This window comes from Spinacia oleracea, chromosome 1, assembly GCF_020520425.1.
Source record: "Spinacia oleracea cultivar Varoflay chromosome 1, BTI_SOV_V1, whole genome shotgun sequence".
Lineage (NCBI taxonomy): Eukaryota > Viridiplantae > Streptophyta > Magnoliopsida > Caryophyllales > Amaranthaceae > Spinacia > Spinacia oleracea.
Genome location: NC_079487.1, coordinates 121,531,932 through 121,548,888, shown reverse-complemented (window position 1 = coordinate 121,548,888; position 16,957 = coordinate 121,531,932). Strand labels below are relative to the sequence as shown.

General features: G+C 35.0%; 2 protein-coding genes across 2 annotated transcripts; both read right to left on the bottom strand.

Moving 5' to 3' along the window:
- Positions 1–1,161: 1,161 nt before the first annotated feature.
- Positions 1,162–8,590, bottom strand: LOC110789265 (vacuolar-processing enzyme). The gene is made up of 9 exons (XM_021993913.2): positions 7,142–8,590; positions 5,904–6,068; positions 5,661–5,817; positions 4,779–4,864; positions 4,485–4,684; positions 2,691–2,739; positions 2,223–2,435; positions 1,674–1,880; positions 1,162–1,495 (listed from the first exon to the last, which is right to left on the bottom strand). Exons 1-9 carry the CDS (start codon positions 7,364–7,366, stop codon positions 1,313–1,315), a joined length of 1,485 nt encoding a protein of 494 aa, XP_021849605.1. The 5' UTR covers positions 7,367–8,590; the 3' UTR covers positions 1,162–1,312.
- Positions 8,591–9,125: 535 nt separating this feature from the next.
- On the bottom strand, positions 9,126–15,500 carry LOC110789264 (vacuolar-processing enzyme). Its single transcript, XM_021993912.2, has 9 exons — positions 15,194–15,500; positions 11,843–12,007; positions 11,592–11,748; positions 11,363–11,448; positions 11,039–11,238; positions 10,603–10,651; positions 10,213–10,422; positions 9,894–10,100; positions 9,126–9,494 (listed from the first exon to the last, which is right to left on the bottom strand). The coding sequence occupies exons 1-9, from the start codon at positions 15,407–15,409 to the stop codon at positions 9,312–9,314; spliced, it is 1,473 nt and encodes a 490-aa protein (XP_021849604.1). The 5' UTR covers positions 15,410–15,500; the 3' UTR covers positions 9,126–9,311.
- Positions 15,501–16,957: the final 1,457 nt, after the last annotated feature.

The window sequence follows — 16,957 nt, the reverse complement described above, 5'->3', positions numbered from 1 at the left end:
AATGTAAAAGTGAATGCAAAAAGAAAAGGGAATGATTACTTCATTTATAAATGTACAATTATAAGCTTCAACAATTAAAAAAAAGCTCGGGGTAATTAAATGTAATAATGAGTAAGAGGGGAAACATTGACAATGGTTGAGTAATTATAAAACAATATACATGCACCCCTTACATTTTCTCCTTACATGTGAGGAGAAAATGTGATAGGGACCACTAAAGGGTGTAAAAATTCTCTTGGGTGTACAGTGCACTAATATTTTCCAATTAATTAATCAACTAAGGATGAAGAAAAGGATTCAACTTTGTTTTGATTTTTGGATGATGGGTTTTAGCTTAGGAAGTTTGATAATCGACCGCTAATCTTGTGTCACCCCCGTAATTATATGACTACGACATCTATATGGGCACATATTCACAACAAATAAATCCGAATAAAAGTCAAAAATCCAGGGCAACGCCCGGGCCACACACTAGTTCTTATTTAAAAGGAGTGTACAATAAATATTATATATAGGAATAAAAGTTAACTCTAAATGCTTAAGAGTTGATATAATGTAAAAGCCATCTTTTATTTTTTGTGATAACATTTTTCATTTTAATGAAAGTGTTATGTCAAAATCACTGATAATGTGTAAAGGTATTTAACCATTTAAAATGTTTATACACCATATTTTTTTCATAGTATAAAGATTAATCAAAATATGTTAAAATTTAAAAAAAAAAAAATGGGTAAAAATAGTAGAATAAAATTAATGTACATGTTATGTTTGCAAGAATATCTTTTTTTTGGGATGTTAAATTGAAGAAATGTACTGAAATAACTTGGACGTCTCTTTTTTGCTCCCGATAGTGAAATTTACATATCTCATACTTTCAGGCTTTATTTGGCATGCCAGGAAACATTTATTCAAGGTAAAGAAACAAATAAAAGAAAACTTTACAACTTTGTTTTCTCTTTAAAACTATTTACCATGGAAATGCGTTATGAATAAAAAGATAGGGAGTGTGTTGCTCCTATATCCTAGACCTTTGTGAATTGTGAATATGTGAAACCAACGACAGAAGCACCTTGTCATTTGACCATTACACTTGTTATCTACATTGGTGTTTCAATCTATGTATCAAAGATTTGAAGGTTAATGATCAAAAGAAATCCAAAATCACAAACAACACTGCTTTTACATATAAGCATTTCATTACAGTTTCATTGAACAAGTATTATTTACACGGGAAATAATTACAGTAACTGGAGATACAAATGCATCTTTTCTATTGATTTTTCTATGATCTGGAGGAATAAAGCAGGCAGCATCAAGCGCTGAATCCCCTGTGCAGGGAACTCCAAGGACCAGAAGGAACACTAGGGCAAGCCTGTGCTGATGCTTCAGCCATTTGATCAGCTCTGATTCCAGCATTGCAAATATTTGCTATGGAACGCATGTGCTTCATTCCGTACTGAGATAGAGATCCACAGTGCATCTCAAACGTTTTAACCTGGATTTCATCAGTTAGATTCTATTAGAGGCTTTTTAAGAATTTCTCAAAGCATAAAGTATGTTCTTTATATGACAAGAATGGAAGATCAAAGTAGAATGAAAAGAATTTTGAGGACGGGAAATGGAAAAGTCTTTCAGTGAAGAAGAATGGTGATAGAAATTTCAGAGAGTCATACCAGTGTTCTAAGACAACTCCAGTCATCAACTAGGGGTTGCCCAGCAGGGCGGACAGTATGAAGGACCTCTGGACCTTTTCCCATTCCAAACAAAAGCTTGCCAACAAGTTTAATGCTGTGATCTAAGTGAACTCTGTGTGACATTGCCTCTACAAATCTTGTCTGAGCTTCCATCTTTTCTTGAGAGCCTTCAGGAGCCTTTCGAAACTGTAGACAAAGTCACACATAGGAAAGTAAATTACATGGTAAACAATGGTCCAACTCGAAAAGCAGAAGCTCTGTAAAAAATAAATCAAGAACTGCAAAGCACTGCTTTACAGGGAGTTAAAAGTGGAAATATTCAGCATAATAAAACAGTATAACACTTATTGACTCATGATTCAGTCCCAAACATATAAGAATTAAGAAGTATGATGTTTCTCAAATCATAACCAGATAGAAAAAGGTTAAGTTTTCAATGTGGGAAATCAAGAGAGTAGCTCATCATGTATCAATTTAAAAGTCATATGAATTAAACAATAGGGATGTAAAAGGTGCAAGTACAAGAACCTTTTCCCAAAAGTGGACAAGATCAGCATCCCGCTGGTTGACAGCTTTAGAGGACATCGGGCGCAATGAGTTATCATCCACAAATGTAAAATTATCATTAGCAGGATTTGTACCCATGTACATGTAGAGTTTCTCTTTGCTAAGCTCTTTATCACCAAACTGCAAGACATGAGAGCCATAATAAGAGCCTCCATTGGCTGTCCTCATCTTAACCTGCAATAACAAAAAAAATATTAGCACTCTTAAAATTTCTTAATAGAACTTCTGTGACAGTATTCTCATGTTCCATGTGCCACAACCTCCCACGCCCCCAACAAAGGATTTTTTCATAAAGATGAAGAAAACCATACTAGAAAATGCATCAATCCTAGACAACAACTGAACACAAAAATTGCATCAATCCTAGACAACAGCGGAATACAAATCAAAAGGTAATCCTGTACAAGCCTAAAAACCATAAGTTCTCACCAGTTCATATTGACGCTTCAAGGTTTCCGTCCGCAAGTTGTGAATCTCACTGTTCAGTGTTCACAAATTAGAATATTAGAAATCTGGAGATAAAATTACTCCAACCACGCAAAAGAAAGAAAAGGGAAGGGAAGAGGAAAATTTACTCAAAAGATTGTCACGAGGCTTGAAACAAAATTTCAGAACATGAATGTGGTGATATGGTAATGAGGAAAGGGTCTTAGAATAGAATGATGCAAAAAAGAAAGATTGACTTACATACTTAAGCAATCAACAAATGCAGGAATAGAAAGATACAAAAATCAACAGCAAACACCGGCTGAACATGTCATATCACATTCATGATAAATTACATACGCAGTATTACATGAAGAATTATCAAAAAAAAAAAAAAAATCTCCAATAGTCCAATGCAAAAAATGTGCCTTCATCTGCCCCAGAGAGAGAACTTTCTACAGCCTTTGAAGCAAAATGTTACTAGCCGTTTCATAGGACATTATTTTCCTCACCAACTGTACTCCTAGCATATCTAGTCAGTGCTAGTGTGTGCTAAGCTAAGTGCGCTGTTCTGAGTTAGTCATCTTTCAATCCCAAGCCTTTATCATTAAGTAGGTGTAAAGTGGAAGCCTGGTATTGCAGGCAGGGAGCCAACATTGATGAATGAAAAACAGGGAAAGTAGTCACTATCCAAAACATTTCAGGCCTTCCTCAGTTCCTCTACCTGTCCTAAAACCGGTAATGTACACAACTAAAGATGACGGTAACCTTTTCTCCTCCTTCCTCACAAGTTAGAGTGTCCTCTAAATTATCATCTCCTAAGTAAAATCCAAATCAGCCAATTCTTGTCTGATGACCTCCCTCCCCAATATTTCTTAGGTCTCCTACCTTTCTTTCTGACTAAAAATCGAGTATCTATTATCCTTCCCGGAAATGAAGATTGCAAGTGGGTCCATCACTAGCAAGTAAATATCATCAACACAAGCGCATACAATCCAGTGCAACCAAAGTAGTGTAGAATGTATATCTCCTGTAGTCTGTATATATCCATCGCCGATCAAGGCAAGATATTTCAGATATGTTCAGGTTTCTTTCATCAATTACCAAATCTATTCCAGCCTCCCATGTATATTAAACAGATGATGGTTTTGGGGGTCATATTTCAAGAAAAGAAAAGAAAAGAAATACAGTCTTGAGAGAAGACTATCCTAACTTTTGTTGTATCTTTCCATTAAAAAAAATCAAGAAAAGAAACTCCTCCTTTTGAGAGGATATGCATTAGTAAGCTGCGGTGACCCAGAGAAATGTGTGGTTTTGAGCCATTGAGATGACCCATGAATTTCGTTGAACCTTAATATTGATCCTCTTGCAGTGGCACCAACTTTCTGGGCATTAGGGGTGCTTTATCTTTAGGTGTGTGAGATAGTGGATACACTTCTTGCATCTTTCCTCAACAGGGTTCAAGGTTGTCATCTTGTGCAGTTATTACTAATTAGTTTTATTTGAAGTATTAGATAAATTATTTTCAATATTTATCTTCCAAATGTAGCTTTCTTCTCATCTGTCTAAAATTGATGTCTGGTGTTGTGTAAACTAAGATAATATTCATTGTTACACACTTGCACATGCAAATTTTGCATACAGGAGAAGTTTAGTGCTTGATCGGAAAATATAACTCTAATCACTACAACCCAACCCCCATAACCAACCATAAACCCAACTTTTAAGGGGCCAGGAAGGGGAAGAAAACTAAGAGTTATGCTGATTTTGTATAACAGTTATAGGTGTAAGTAATACCTGTCTTCCATCCAAGCCGCACTATACAGATCACCCAAGCATGTATCATACTCTGGAGGAGGACTAGGATAATCACCAGGACAATAGGCCCCCCAACTACTCTCTACAGCATTGGATGCGGTGGTAGCATATATGTTAAGCCCTTCAGGAAGAAGACCCTCAAAAATGCTGCCAGACTCACAGGCTTCAACATATATTACCTGACATTTCACAGATTCCAAATTCATTAGAACCCAAGTTAGATTAGATGGAAGATATGAGGGAAATAGGGAATACAGGGGAGGGAAATCTCACCATACTCTTATAGGTTCCAGAAGCATGCTTTTTTTTCAAAGTATTTATCAGCCCATCAGCATAGAGGAACGGAACAGTAGGCATACCTGAACAAGCACAATGAATGATATTCATTTTCACCAGAAAAATAAAATATTTTATTGAGCACACTGGAGAGAATCAAACAATGTACGTAGTAAATAAAAGCTCAATACTGAATTTGAACAATGAACATGACAGCCCTGGCGTAAGTTCATCTTCAAACGGAAATCCACTTGTAAAACAATATATCATCAGAACATTTAAGTTTCAATAGTCATTTTGTGGTATATTGATTAAGTACTTGAGAAGAGTCTATGAAGAACTTAACACTTAAGTAGTGTAGCAACAAGAGTAAGATTGGACAGTGGACTGAACAAGGCACTGAATAAGAGCAACAAGTATTCAGTTCACAGGTATTATGGAACCTGCCAATGTACTACAAAGTATGGAAAGAAGAATTTCGTAAGGGTCGTTTTAATAGACAACATGAAAGCATCTGAACAACAAGACGAAAGATACTAAGGATTCAGGAATACAAGCTGAAACCAAGTATGTTAAGTATTGCAGTGTTATACATACGAATAAATAAATAAATTATGACTGTCTTTGGAGCCACCAGCAGAAGAAACCAACAAAAAGCCGCTGCATGCCATTGGCACCTCAAATTGAGTAGCTCTACATAATATGCAGTTGAGCCCAATAAAAATTCAACATTCGATGAATGCTATAGAAGGTAGTACTTAGTAGTTAGTATAATAGCAGATTCTGTAGAAGAGTCATGAGATAAACAAGCAAAACAGCTTCCGCTAACAACAATAGAAGTACAACTTGAAAGAGAACTATGAGGCTCAAAGTACTAACCGAGCACACCAGCACCACCATGGTCTGAGTAATAGAGAAATATATGATCATTAGGGCCACTATCCACTACCTTTCCACTGCCACCAGTAATAGCTGCTTTGTCACCAAGTAAAGCTGCAAAAAAGTTGTTGACAGTCACATGTTCCCCAGTATAATCCTGCCACAACATATCAAGGAAATGAGCATAACTTCTTCACATCATTCATCAGTTGACTATGGAGAATGTGGGACTCGAGACAGAACCTTTGGGACTCCGGTGTAGACATCACTTCCATGGGGGCTATTGATGATGATCCCAGGTCTTGGATTTTCCTCGTGATAAGCGATGTCATCATACATGAAAACAATTATATTTTCATCCTTGAGACCGCCTTTCTTTAATACTTGGTAGGCATGACAAACATCAGCCTGGATGTAAGATTTAGCAGCAATATGCTGATTGTGAGCATTATTTCTAGAAAATTGTAAAATCAATCATAGGCACTGTGGCACATGACAATTGTACAAGCAAGTTTCAGACTGACTCACACTCTTTAGTACACACAAGGATTAGATATTAAAAGATATCAAATGTTAGTAAGAGATAAACGAGAGCTGAATCGTTAGACCAATGTTCATTACTCCATTTATCAAATCCAGAGTAAATTCAACCATGAAAATGTTCTGATGTGATCAATCTATTTAAGTTAGCTGGCCAAGACTTCCCTTTCTCCATCACGCTTGCCCCTTGTGATCTTACACCACCCCCAAAACAAAAATAGTCAAAATAAGTACCCATATATCTTCACAACTATTGATATCCACCCTATGTTTTAATTTCTAATCAGGCGGACATACAATCAAACTTGAGCGAAGCCTAACTCTTCCAAACACCAAAATAGCACCTAAAATAATACAATTATGATATATGAAGCCGATAAGTATTAAATACATTTCCTAATTTGGTATTAATTCAAGAATTTATTCCTCACTTGAGGACACATAAACGAAATAACCCATTTTAGGCTCAATTGATACATTATACACCAACTAAATACAGGTTTTTCAAATGAAACATGCCAATCATATGCTATAATCCAAGCAAGAAAACATTCACAAAACACAAACCCTCCTTAAAAAATCAAGTTTAAACAATATCACTGAAGCCTTGTGACTTAAAGAGGCCATGCCAGCTAGCTAAGTTGAACTTCTTGGGTTAGTACCGACTACTCACGTCTACATTAGTGCCTTTTTAGCTATCTACACATACCCAAAAAAATTGGCGCCTCAATCACAAATTCACAACTGCAGGAAAATTACAAAGCTTAACAAAAATCATCTTTCGGCCAATACGGAGTACATATTTAGTTATTTACTTAACAAAAAAAATTAAGTACCCCCAACCAATTTACAAAACCCAAATAATAATTTCAATAAAAATCAATACCCAAAATTACCAAGAAAATGAAATTGCATTTGAAATAAAGAATGAAAATGATAACCTGATGCCTGTAATTCCAGTACCCGTTAGACCCAGCAATCAGAACCGCCCATCTAGTTCCAATAGGATCATCATCAACGTCGTTCATATGCGGAAATGCATGATCAAGAATTGAAGAACGATCAGACGGTAATCGGAGGAAGTCGTCGGTAATCTGACGGCACTCGGCCAGTGGACTTAGAAGCAGCAGTAGGAATAACGGTACGCCGGCGATGTATCGGATCATTATTTCCGGTGACAAAAGTGGGAAAAAAATACAGTAAAAGGAAAAAGGGGAGGAGAGAGAATTTAGAGAGAGAGTGGGGATTTTTTTATGGATTTTGTTGTTGGGTTTATTCTATGGATATATATTTGTTGGAGGGTGTATTACGTGGAAAATTCAGGGGCGATGGTTATGATGATTTGGGTGGGTGATGATGGAATAGACGGCTCGGATGACTTTGCGGTTGGTGGGTCCACTTTCATTTTGTAGAGATTTTTTATGTAACGGATACGCTACTGTTGCTGATTGGCCATATGAAGAGTAAACAACTTAACAAAACAATTCATAGAGTATGATTTTTCCATAAGAATAAATAAATTAACAATCATATGATTGCTCATAATAATAAAAGCATAATTAGGGTCGTCAAAATCCGGTGATAAAAGACATTTTTCCCTGTTCGTCTGGTGTGATCTGATTTATCTAATTTTTGGTTTGATTTAGTGTGGTATAATCCGATTTGATTGTTTCCTGCGAGCCTCTTTTATTTTTTCTGGCTGGTCTAGTCTTGTCTAATTTGATCCATAAGAATAAAAGAACATATTCAAAATTAACGCGGTCTTTTTCCTCCATAACAAGTTAAGGAGTGTCACTATGAGAAGTTCATTTCACCTCTTTGGCTGATGGACCATGGACCTTGGTATAGACTATAGAGTAGAGCTGTCAAAACGGTTACTCGAGTCGGGTCCGGGTCTGGTCATGTCGGGTCACGGGTCATGATCTGGCCGGGTTGTGTCGGGTCATTTTATCACCGGGTGCAGGTCGGTTTCAGGTCGGGTTCGGTCAGGTTGAAAATTTGTCGGGTCATGTCGGGTTAATTTTCCCTTTCGGTATAAGTCGGGTTCGGTTCGGGTCGGGTCTTTTTCTAGTCGGGTAAAATTACGGGTTCGGGTCTTAACGAGTCAGGTCAAGTTCGGATCGGATAATTACCGGGTCGGTTAAAATTCAGGTCGGGTTTACTATCGGACACGGGTTAAAACCGAGTACGGTAGCTATCAGGTCTAGTAAAGTTTTAACCTTATAATTAACTTATTTGGTTAAATTTGGTTTAATGCTTTTCACTTGTTCTAGATTAGGTAATTATAAAAAAAAAATATTAACTTGATTTAAGTTATTATTTAGTTAGGTCAATGACAAATCGGGTTGTCACCAGGTCGCGTAAATTCAGGTAACGGGGTTGTCAGAAATTGAGTCAATAACAGGTTTCATCGGGTTATAATCGGTTTCGGGTTGACATCGGGTCGGGTGTTGAATCGGGTTCGGGTCATTTTTCGGTCGGGTAAGCTGACTTAGTTTTGTTATCGGTTATATTTCGGTCGGGTGTCAGGTTCGGGTCCGGGTCATGCATTAACGGGTCAAAATCAGTCGTTGGTTTTAGCGGGTTGGATACGGTCGTGTTACGGGTTTTTTATTTTAACAAATTTCGGGTTTCGGATCGGGTCCGGGGCCTTAAAAAAACAGGTCGGTTCAGGTCGGTTTTTCGGGTCGGGTCCATTTTTGACAGCTCGACTATAGAGGGTAGAATATATATATATATATATATATATATATATATATATATATATATATATATATATATATATATATATATATATATATATATATATATATATATAAAGACCTTTGTTTAGTTTATGGTGATTGGTGAGTTTTGATCTCCCTCAAATTTATGTGAAGAAACATCCTATGCATCCCACCTATACCCAAAACAAAACAAAAACAATGAATCATAATATTTGACTACATTAATGTTGCATCATAATATTTGTTACATTGGGCTATATTATATGCATCTTACTTACAGGGGAGCCATATTTACATAGATCGCATACTATGGAACTGAGGAATGAAGACCAAATTCACAAAATATGAACACGTACTCTTTACTACACAGGTACACAGCATCATCTCAGGCGCTAAATCCCTTATGCAGAGAGCTCCAAGGGCCCGAAGGTAAGCTCGGACAAGCCTGTGCTGAAGCCTCATCCACCTGATTAGCTGTGATCCCAGCATTGCATATGTTTGCAATGGAACGTATGTGTTTCATTCCATATTGAGACAGAGATCCACAATGCTTTTCAAACGTTCTTACCTGTATTCAAAACAGTGAAAGAGTTATTGGAATTTCTTCAACTTACATAATTCTTTATTGTAAAGTAGACCTGATCAAACGGCGGCCGGGCCGGGCTTGGACATAAAAAGTCAGCCCGTATGTCGGGCCGTGCCAAGATTTCGGGCCAAAATTTTGTGCCCAAACCCGAAAATCGCTATTTTCGGGCCTAAAATACCGGACTTTTCGGGGCCATTTTCGGGTCGGGTCAAATTTATAACTAAAAATTGTATATTTGTGTTTCCCAAACCCGCCCAAAAAAATAAAAAAAATCGGGCCGGCCCCGCAAAAATTTCAGGCGGGCCGGGCCGACGGCCGGGCTAAGTCTTAATCAGGTCTATTGTAAAGCATGAAATTAATATGAAGATATTAGTCTATTACCATTGTTTTTAGGCAGTTCCAGTCATCCACGAGGGGTTTTCCTGTAGGTCGAACAGTCTCTAGCACATCTAATCCCTTTTCAATTCCAAATAAAAGCTTGCCAACGAGTTTGATGCTGTTATCTAAGTGAACTCTGTGTGACATTGCTTCCATAAACTGCTTTTCTGCTTGTTTCTTTCTTGAAGATCCTTCTGGAGCTTTGCGGAACTGAACAAAATTGAAACTAGTGTTCATAACTTGGAAGTATATATATAATGCTGTATCAAGTAGCTAACAGCATTGTAATTTGAGTAAAGAGTTGATAGTAAAGGACCAAGACCTTGTTCCAGAAATGGATAAGATCAGCATCGCGCTGATTAACAGGGTTAGAAGATGAAGGACGCAACGAGTTATCATCCACATAGGTAAAATTCTCATTAGCAGGATTTGTTCCCATATACAAGGCAAGCATGTCCGTCTTAAGCTCTGTATCACCATACTGCATCACATGTGAGCTGTAAAAAGGATTTGATGATGTCCTCGTCTTAACCTGCAATAGTAAAAAAACACTCAAAATAACTCCAGCATATTTGTACATCATATATTTCAGAAAAATTCTGTGAGAAAATTCCCAATTCTTTATTAAGAGAGAAAAAAAGATCGTAATCAAAATTATTAGACCAACTTGATGCATAGCTAGGTACTGATCATGATCTCAGTAAGTTCTTACCAGTTCATACTGCTGCTTCAAAGATTCTGTCCGCAAGTTGTGTTTCTCACTGTCAATACACCAAACATTATTTTATTTAGTTACCATGATTTACTAGCACTTGTTCACTTATTTCAGGAAAAATAAGGGTTGACCAAGTACAATTCATAACTAAAATAAGTTTTGATAAATTCAATCAGGAAAAACAAGTGAAAATCAGGTGAATAGAACGCACCCTTAACAAGGGGAATAATCCAAAAGTTGCTTAAACAAACAACAACCTAGATAATAAACACACGCAAACGACCCAGTTTTTGGTCTTTACGTGTTCACTTTCCTTAGTCTCCGTTGAAAAAAAGCCAACGTGTGCTTATTAAGGGACGAGGAGAGTACAATTTCGAAAAACAGGAGTATGTGATCATAAATATGGATATGAAGATACCGAGTTTAGTGATACCTGTCTTCAATCCAAGACACGCTGTACAAATCACCAAGACAGGTGTCATATTCTCCAGGAACATTAGGATCTTCTCCAGGACAGTAAGTTCCCCAACTACTCTCTACGGCATTTGAAGCAGTGGTTGCATAAATATTCAGTCCTTCAGGAAGAAGACCCTCAAAGATGCTCCCAGATTCACAGGCTTCTACATAAAACACCTGAATATTTTCAGACACAAAAAGTATCAGTATGTATTATAAAGAAGATAAACTAAGATGGAAAACATATATATGCTACAGAAATCAACAGAAGCCAGGGTTTTTGGGAGATATTATTGCTTACCAGGCTTTTATAGGTTCCAGATGCATGCTTTTGTTTCAGGGTGTCTATGAGCTCATCAGCATAAAGATATGGAAAGGTAGGCATACCTGAATGAAGAATGGAGAACTAAGGGCCGTATTCATAGTACAAGTGTAGAAGAATAAGGTTGAATTGAGCATATAACAGATAAATTCAAACCACCCAAACAATAACTGTTACAATGAAGAAAACTGCAGCAGGAAATACTAACCGAGCACACCAGGACCGCCATGATCTGTGTAAAAGATGAAGATGTGATCATTAGGTCCACTATTCACCACCTTTCCACTGCCACCAGTAATGGCTGTTTTATTCCCAAGAATAGCTGCTAAAAAGTTATTCACAGTCACATCTTCCCCAGTATAATCCTGTCACAACAAGCGTAATTTATAAGATGAAATACACAGTTTTTGACTGATTTTTAAACAGGGTAACTATCATAAGTTGAACTTTAGATCAAACCTTTGGAACTCCTGCATAGACGTCATGTCCATGTGGGCTATTAATGATGACCCCAGGTCTTGGGTTCTCTTCGTCAAAAGCAATGTCATCATACATGAAAACGATTATATTCTCATCCTTCAATCCTCCTTTCTTCAGCACATGGTAAGCATGACAAACATCAGACTGCACCAAATAGGACATTCATACGAATTAAGATCATTGATACGAATGACCAAACTACAGGATGCATGAAAAAAAGACCATTACAGGGGAAACAAATAATCATCTAGGGTTAGCTAATCATAGCCAAACAAAGATCTGACTTGAGCAGTTCTCTGTTGTTATGTACCAAGAAAAGAACAAGATAGGAAGACTGATCACATGTTGACTATATCAAATTTTGATGGGAGTTCAATTGGTAGAGGCTCATGAGTCCTGAAATAAAAGACTTCATGGCCCGTTAGATAGCCTATCATAAATGGCATTCATGCCAATGAATTTGTATATAAATTTGTAAGAAAAATCAATATCTATTTCCTAGAGTAATGCTAGTTCACTCAAAAGTATATATTTTTTCTTTATAAATTTCCTTTATCATCAATTACCCTTTGAAGAGTGGTATTAGTTGGGAATGCAAATTTATGAAGAAAAAACCAAGTTTGAGACAAAATTTCATTACCAAAGACATCATGATGTTAAATTTTTTTTTGTCAAATAACACTTAAATTTATTTCCATTTCCACCATTTATTACGGACTATCAACGGACTATCAACGGGCCATCAGAATTTCAAACTCCCCTGAAAAGTAACAAGTAACACCTATCTCAAGGAACTTGCCTACTTCACAATACCAAAGGAACGCTATGTAACCCAATAACCATCATTGACTTTGACGCTTTAGCGGACTCCTTGATAGGAACAATTGACAAGTAACAAGGTTGGTGGTTTGACATATAAAACCTTTTTTTTTTCTTTTTTCTTTTGAGGGATGACATCAAAATATGGTTTAAGCACCCGGGTGCACAATGCTCATTGTGCACCCTGTTTTACAAAGAACATTTAGTTCAAATACAAAGAACATACAAAAGGTCTTGCGCGCACTAGGTGTACAATAAATTTATTGTACACCAAGATAACTTTTACCTATTTTTTTGTAACTTTAACCTAGTTTTGAATAACTTTTATATCAGTAAAAAAAACGTTGATAGATAAACATTTTAAAGAGTTAAATGATTATATTTTATACATTATTAGTAATTTTGAAGAAATAAGTTTTATTAAGATGAAAAAAATTATCACTAAAAAATGGATAACTTTTACATATATAAGCTTAACTTTTAAACATTTTGAGTTAACTTTTACTATGGTGTACAATATTTATTGTACAACCCTTATAAATAAGAATTTGTGAAGAACATATTGTTTATACCCAAAGAACATATAGTCAATGAACATTTAGTTCAAATCCATAGAACATATAGTTTAAATATTTCACTAGTACATGTACATTGAAATCATTCTCAATGTTCATTAGATTTTCAATAAATGTTCAATATGGTGCACAATAAACACTGTGCACCCGGGTATATAATCCATATTGCGAGGATGACATATAGAACCTCTAATACCATTAGTGGTTATATATGTTAACAGATGGGATCAAACCCACTAGGTGCTCTTTGGGATGGGTAATCTCCCCCTCGGGGAACTTGTGAGGGGTCTAATCTAATTGTGTCATGTTCTTTAAAAAAAAGGGATATATGTACTATAGATAAAGTCCATTTCATATTCAAAGGTGATCAAGTTATATAGAAGTCTCCCAAACTTTCTTCAGCACACAACCTGTACTAAATTAATGTTTTTTTATTTCTACTTTATTTTAGTTTTTAATTGCAAATGACTTGTGTCAAACAACCTATATGGACAAGAATCACTATTGGTTTGTTGTTATATCTCTAATCTATTGTCTTTTTCAAGCGCTCCAGAGTCCAAAATTGAATAATTGATACAATTATGGTTGGATTAAGCCCAACAAACTTCATATTAACATTTGCTGAAAACAGGAATATTATTTTAGGAAAGTACTTCATCCGATTTCTTGTTGGTTGCAATATTTTTTTCCCACGGTATACAAATGCATAACTTGAAAAATTAATATTTTTAATTATAAATAAGTACTCTGTAAAAATAAAATTAAAAAATTAATATTTGAAAAATATAAATTTAACCAGTCTAATAAAATCTCACGTAAATATATTTTTCCTTGAGTATAAATCATAAAAACATAAATAAAGTAGAGTATACAGTAGTGAAAAAAGCATAGTGTTAGTATTAGGAAGTACTTCGTATTAACTTTAACATTAAGAATTACTTAATAGCCAAAAGAATTTACCCTGCTTATCCTTAATGAGTAGTTATGCAACTTTTTAAAGCAATCTTATGTAGACAATTTTAGTAAGACGTGTCAATTACAAGTTGTACTATTTTAAGAGAAGTGCCAACTTTTACGAATAGTGACTAACTGACTACTTTACTTAGTGAATCAGATTATCAGAAGTTGTAACACTTGTACGGAGTACAATGCTACCAATAATGTTTTGGTTCAATGGTTAAGACTGGGGCCTGTGTACAATAGGTCTCAGGTTTGAATCCCCCACCTTTCGTCTTTTTCTTTGTGAGGCTTACATACGAAACCAATTACTCCGGTTTAAAACTTTAGATAAAGGTCATTCAAGTTCATAACAACCAATTAATTAATTCGGATAAAGGGTATTCGAGTTCAATTTACAAATTACAACTATGGAGTACAACACTAGGCTCTGTCATTTTAGACATTTTGACACATCGATCATAGAGACTACTAGCTCTTTCCTTTATACACTTTATCGATGTATATTTTATATTGTTAATATTTCTACTTAATTATCAACATAAAATATTGGTATTGTTTTTTTTTTTTTTTTTTTTTTTGACATAGGAAAATATTGGTATTGTTAATGTCATAAATCAAACAAAACACATAATTATGGTTTTCTATATATATTAGGCTATGTTATTTTCACCTTATTTCCACTTATTTCATAGAATATATAAGCTCAATAAAATTTAAATAATAAAATTAATAATACAAGTTTATAAAAAAATAAAAATTATTTAAATAAGTTATAATACGTTTAGATAAGTTTAAATAAGTTCAAACACGATATTAAAAAAGAAAAAAAAAGTGAGAATAAGGTTAATAGACACAGTGACACACCCTTAGAAAAACAAAGACAAAAAAGTTAATAACATTCTCTTTGTAAAATGGGAAGAACTTTACAGTTTACACATGGAACAATAAGTTTTAAAAATAAAATAAAAAAAATCACCTGATGCCTGTAATTCCAGTAACCATTAGACCCGGCAATCAGAACCGCCCATCTAGTCCCAACTGAATCATCATCAACATCAGGAAAGACATGGGCTAGGGTCGAAGAATGATCAGACGGCAACCTGATAAGATCATCCACAATCGGACGGCTATTAGCGAACGAGGTCAAGAAGAGTAGTAAACCTAATAGTATGCTGCCGGTGTAGCGGATCATAATTTCCGGGGAATCTTAATCTTAAATGCGGAGTAAAAAGGAGAGAGTGAGAGAAAGGAAGGTGATACAAAAGGTAATTGTATTTTTGGTAAGGCTATTTGTAGTGAATATTTTTTAGGGTATTAAAGTAATTTCAAGTAGGAGAATCAGCCGCCTGTTTGTGGTGATGACTACCTGCACGGCTGTGATTATAGGATTGAAATTTGGACGGCTAAGATGGGTTTAAGCTGGATTAGAAGGACCACTGACCACTGTAGTAATCCGTAAATTGTTAAACCAAAAGTTGCTGATGCGCCTGAATCTTTATTTATTTTTCTTTTAATTTTTGGTCCCTTTCTACACAATTGATTGAATGATTGGAAATGAGCCACTTGGGACTTGGGAGTTAGGGACTTGGGAGTTGAGACTCTAATGAGCTAGCCCAACTTTGTGGGCCCATGAAATGGAGTGAGTGATCACTCCATTCTTGAATACTTGAAACAGTTTGTCTTTTTCCGAATCTAAATGTTATTCCCGTTTCCTTTTTTAGTGTCCCAAAATAATCTTCTCATTTCTTTTATTTCCTTTTTAATCTCTTCATTGTAATTTTAACTTTGTAATTCTATTGGTTTATCAATAAAAAACCTTGTAGTCTCATTGGTTGGTTTAAGTTTGGATTGATTAATGAGTTGGCATTTTTATTCCTTAAATTCTATTGGTTTAACTATTTTGTTTTCTTGTGAAAATGGAATAAAAAAGCAACAATTCCCAATAAAACTACATTAATAATAGTTAATCTTATAATGTTTCTTTTTCCTTAATAACCGCGTAAAATGATAAACGGGAATAACATTTAGGTTCAGAGGGAGTATTAGTTATATATATATTGATTTTGATTAATATATAAAAATCAAATGTTATTGTATAATATGTTGTTGTATTAGTTTGATGTATATTTTTCAAATATTAATTTTTTTTAAGTTATGTAATTGCATATAATTAAAGTTAAAATAGTGCCTTGGAAAATATGCCTGTCTAGGGAATACATGTCAATTTTATTTCAAAATTTCTTGCACACACGAGGTGTACAATAATTTATTGTATACCTTGATAACTTTTACCTAGTTTTTTTTTGTAACTTTAACCCTTTTTTTCTTTTTCCCGTAAGGAGTAACTTTTAATATGTTTTGATTAACTTTTATATTATGGAAAAAAGTTGATAGATAAACATTTCAAAGAGTTAAATGATTAATTTTAATCTTATTACTGATTTTAAAGGAATAATTTTTATTAAAATAAAAATTTTAATCACTAAAAAATAGATAGCTTTTACATGTATTGGGGTAATTTTTTAAGCACTTTGAGTTAATGTATGCTCCGGTGTACAACATATATTGTACACTACCTTTAGATCTGTTTTTTTTAGGGAATCATTGTTCACCATCACAATAAGTCACTCAATAAGGAAATATCTATAAACATTTTGTGACAAAAAAATCCAATACCCTCAAAAGATAGTGTCCCAAAAATTTTCAAGCTACTGCATCCGTTTCAAAATGAATTTTACAC

Excerpts from the sequence above, each read along its gene's own strand:
- LOC110789265 (XM_021993913.2), bottom strand. The coding sequence starts at position 7,366 with ATGATCCGATACATCGCCGGCGTACCGTTATTCCTACTGCTGCTTCTA. Across the intron at positions 6,069-7,141 it reads ACTGGAATTACAGGCATCAG|GCTGATGTTTGTCATGCCTA; the intron begins GTTATCATTTTC and ends TCTTACATCCAG. Across the intron at positions 4,865-5,660 it reads TGGTGGTGCTGGTGTGCTCG|GTATGCCTACTGTTCCGTTC; the intron begins GTTAGTACTTTG and ends GTGCTTGTTCAG.
- LOC110789264 (XM_021993912.2), bottom strand. The coding sequence starts at position 15,409 with ATGATCCGCTACACCGGCAGCATACTATTAGGTTTACTACTCTTCTTG. Across the intron at positions 12,008-15,193 it reads ACTGGAATTACAGGCATCAG|TCTGATGTTTGTCATGCTTA; the intron begins GTGATTTTTTTT and ends TATTTGGTGCAG. Across the intron at positions 10,652-11,038 it reads GTGTCTTGGATTGAAGACAG|TGAGAAACACAACTTGCGGA; the intron begins GTATCACTAAAC and ends GTGTATTGACAG.